The sequence below is a fragment of the Mandrillus leucophaeus genome, unplaced genomic scaffold (genome assembly GCF_000951045.1).
Source record: "Mandrillus leucophaeus isolate KB7577 unplaced genomic scaffold, Mleu.le_1.0 Scaffold183, whole genome shotgun sequence".
Taxonomy (NCBI): Eukaryota; Metazoa; Chordata; class Mammalia; order Primates; family Cercopithecidae; genus Mandrillus; species Mandrillus leucophaeus.
The window spans coordinates 2,576,788-2,581,117 of NW_012101843.1; the positions used below are offsets into that span (position 1 = coordinate 2,576,788).

The 4,330-nt window shown below is 46.9% G+C and overlaps 1 protein-coding gene across 1 annotated transcript in view; it reads left to right on the plus strand.

The window, feature by feature from the left end:
* Positions 1–4,330, plus strand: part of GSR (glutathione reductase) — a 56,622-nt gene that overhangs the window by 40,579 nt on the left and 11,713 nt on the right. The window contains 1 exon segment of the mRNA XM_011977728.1: positions 1,441–1,527. Within this exon segment, the coding sequence (XP_011833118.1) occupies positions 1,441–1,527 (87 nt within the window).

Below are 4,330 nucleotides of genomic sequence, written 5' to 3' on the forward strand. Positions count from 1 at the left end.
GATGGTGGAGGCTACCATCATAACCATCTTAGGACCTTCAGTAGACTATTTTCTCCACTCTCCCAACTCAAGTCTTACCTCCCTTCATTCCACTTAAGAATATACAGGGATCCCGGGCACAATGGCTCACACCTGTAATCCCAGCACTTGCAAGGCCAAGGCAGGATGCTCACCTCGTGATCCGCCCGTCTCGGCCTCCCAAAGTGCTGGGATTACAGGCGTAAGTCACGGCACCTGGCCTGATTCTAATTCTTATGTGAGCAGATGGAGGGAGACAGGGATTCTGAGAATCCTAGGCAGTATGTACTTCAAGGAACTTTCCCTGTGACTTGGAAACTGATTATATAATTAGCTCCACGAGGTTTAGGTCCTGAAAAATTTTTTCACAGGTAAGTATTATTTTGCTAGAATATATCCAGCAGATTAGAAGGATGGGGAAAGGCAGAGGAGTTCCTAGCTTGAATTTATATGTAAATGCGTAAATAAACTGCAGTAGTCTGTCAATAGAAGGGGCAATTCCTGCATCTGTCAAATTGGCTACTTTGCAGAGAGCCACTTCCTACTTGGGCTTCCTGCCCTCTCCCATCCCGAATGCACCAAGTTCATTCTCCTTTTTCCTGTCCCAGTGTTAACTCCATTTTAGAGCTACTCTGGCCGGGCATGGTGGCTCATGCCTATAATCCCAGCACTTTGGGAAGCCGAGGTGCGCGTATCACCTGAGGTCAGGAGTTTGAGGTCAACCTGGTCAACATGGTGAAACCCTGTCTCTACCAAAAATATACAAAAATTAGCCAGGCATGATGTCAGGTGCTTGTAATCCCTTCTCCTCGGAAGGATGAAGCAGGAGAATTGCTTGAACCTGGGAGGTGGAGGTTGCAGTGAGCTGAGATGGTACCCCTGCACTCTAGTCTGGGTGGCAGAGCAAGACTCCCTCTCCAAAAAAAAAAAGAAAGAAAGAAAAAGAAAAGGAAAAGAACTACTCTGTGAAGAACTCATGACCTCCCACCTGAACTCCATATGTGGATGATCATAGATATATCTTCAAGGCCAACCTGTTGAGATTTATGGCTAGACAAGATTTTGCTAGTGAACCTTCCCTTCCATCATATCAGAGAAAGCAGACCTTGAGATACGAAAAGTGGAAAGAGATTTTCTATTCCCTGGACTTAAGGAAAAGAGAAGCAAGCTTTGTGAGAAGACAGTGGACAATGACTGTCCATTTAACTGTAAGACAGGAGTTGGTGAAGTCGTATGTGTTGCAGATGGTGGTGGTGATGTAGGAAAGTAGGGAATTTATTAATACTCCACTCCCAATATTGACATAAGTAAGGAGGAAATAATTAGGGGAAAGATATGCTGAAGTTTCCCTGCTAAGTTTGTAGTGTGTCTTTGCTCAAGTTTCCTTCCTCTCCCATTACCCATCCCTATGTTGATGTGCAGGTACTTAGAAGCTTTGATTCAATGATCAGCACCAACTGCACGGAGGAGCTGGAGAACGCTGGCGTGGAGGTGCTGAAGTTCTCCCAGGTACGGTGCCGAGCCCAGTCACGCACATGGTCCCCAGTCAATCACACTTTCTGCCTGTGGCTTCACCCAGTTGTTTAAAACATGAACACTCTGTCTACCCCGGTCCGTATATTCCCCCTCTAGAGTACTCCCGATTATTTCCTTCCTCCTAAGAAGCTGTATTTTGGCCAGGCGCGGTGGCTCACGCTTGTAATCCCAGCACTTTGGGAGGCTGAGGTGGGCGGATCACTTGAAGTCAGGACTTCAAGACCAGCCTGGCCAACATGGTGAAACCCTGTCTCTACTAAAAATACAAAAATTAGCCGGGCATGGTGTTGTGCACCTGTAATCACAGCTACTCTGGAGGCTGAGGCAGGAGAATTGCTTGAACCCGGAAGGCAGAGGTTGCAGTGAGCCGAGATTGTGCCATTACACTGCAGCCTGGGGGACAACAGTGAGACTCCGTCTCAAAAAACCAAAAAACAACAAAAAACAAAAAAAACCCAGCTGGGTACATTGGCTCACACCTGTAATCCCAGCACTTTGGGAGGCCGAGGCGGGCGGATCACCTGAGGTCAGGAGTTCGAGACCAGCCTGACCAACATGGAGAAACCCCATCTCTACTAAAACTACGAAATCAGCCGGGCATGGTGGCGCATGCCTGTAATCCAAGCTACACGGAGGCTGAGGCAGGAGCATCACTTGAACACAGTAGGTGGAGGTTGCGGTGAGCTGAGATTGCCCCATTGCACTCCAGCCTGGGCAACAAGAGCGAGACTCCATCTCAAAAGAAAAAAAAAAAAAAAGCCGTATTTTACATTACAGCATTGAAGTCAAGGGTAAAATATTAGAAACCTGGCAATTGAATTTAGATGAACTTTGATTTTTTTTTTTTTCCTTGTTGAGGCAGTGTCTCACTTTGTCACTCAGGCTGCAGTGTAGTGGTGCAATCTCAGCTCACTGCATCCTCAACCTCCAAGGCTCAAGCAATCCTTCCATCTCTGCCCCCACCAAGTAGCTGGGACTACAGGCACATGCCACCACGCCTGGCTAATTTTTTTGTATTTTTTGTAGAGATAGGATTTTGCCATGTTGGCCAGGCTGGGCTTGAACTCGTGAGCTGAAGCGATCTGCCCACCTTGTCCTCCCAAAGTGTTAGGATTACAGGCATGACCCACCACACCCAGCCTCTGATTTTTTAAAATTTGGATTTTAAAACTTTGATTTTTGTGCTCAGATGCCTTATTATACATCCTTAATTTTTTTAGATTTATACTTATTTTTTAGGAAATAATATGGAATCTAATTTTTGTCTTTTTTTCTTGAGATAGAATTTCGCTCTGTTGCCCAGGCTGAAGTGCAGTGGTGCCATCTCGGCTCACTGCAACCTCTGCCTCCTAGGCTCAAGGGATTCTCCTGCCTCAGCCTCCTGAGTAGCTGGGATTACAGTCATGCACCACCATGCCTGGCTAATTTTTGCATTTTTAGTAGAGACGGGGTTTCGCCATTTTGGCCAGGCTGGTCTGCAACTCCTGACCTCAAGTGATCCGCTCATCTCAGCCTCTCAGGGAGCACAGGCATGAGCCGCTGTGCCCAGCCTATCTTTTTGGGTTTTTTGTTTTGTTTTGTTTTGTTTTTGAGACAGGGTCTCGCTCTGTCACCCAGGCTGGAGTGCAGTGGCACAGTCACAGCTCACTGCAACTTCCACCTCCCAGGTTTAAGTGATTCTCCTGCCTCAGCTGGGAATATAGGCACCTGCCACCAGGCCCAGCTAATTTTTGTATTTTGTTTTAGTAGAGATGGGGTTCCACCATGTTAGCAGGCTGGTCTTGAACTCCTGGCCTCAAGCGATCTGCCTACCTCAGCCTCCCAAAGTGCTAGGATTACAGGCATGAGCAACCGTGCCCGGCCTCTATCTTTCATTTTTAAAATTATTTTTCTTGACACAAGGTCTTGCTGTGTTGCCCAGGCTGTAGTGCAGTTCCACGATCATTGCTCACTGCAGTCTCCAACTCCTGGGCTTAAGCGATCCTCCCACCTAGCTTCCTGAGCAGCTGGGACTACAGGTGCATGCCACCATGCCTGGCTAATTAAAAAAAAAAAAAAAAAATTGTAGAGATGGAGTCTCGCTGTGTTGCCCAGGCTGTTCTCAAACTCCTGAGCTGAAGTGATCCTGTGGCCTCGGCCTCCAAAGTGTTGGGATTACAGGTGTGAGCCACCATGCCCAGCCTAGAATCTAATTTTAAATCATACCCTTTGAATTTTGTAGATAGAATTACAAAGTGCTTTATTCCTCAAGCAATCACTTGAATTTCAGGCAGAATTTTCCTAGACAATTAGCCTTTTAAAAATGATCTTCCCTTCCCCCACACAGCCTCACCTTTTCAGTATAGACCACATCAAATAAAATTGTGAATGTAAAAATGCTGGGCTGATGGTGGAGGCTACCATCATAACCATCTTAGGACCTTCAGTAGACTATTTATTTTCTCCACTCTCCCAGCCCAAGTCTTACCTCCCTTCATTCCACTTAAGAATATATAGGGATCCCAGGCACAGTGGCTCACGTCTGTAATCCCAGCACTTGCAAGGCCAAGGCAGGAGGAGAATCAGTTGAGGCCATGAGTTAGAGACCAGCCTGGGCAACATAACAAGACACCATCTCTATGAAAAGTTTAAAAATTAGCTAGATGAGGTAGCACGTGCCTGTTGTCCCAGCTACCCAGGAGGCTGAAGTGGGAGGAGAGCCTGTGCCCAGGAGGCTGATCTTGCCACTGCACTCCAGGCTGGGCAACAGAGCAAGACCCTGTCTCTTAAAGAAAAA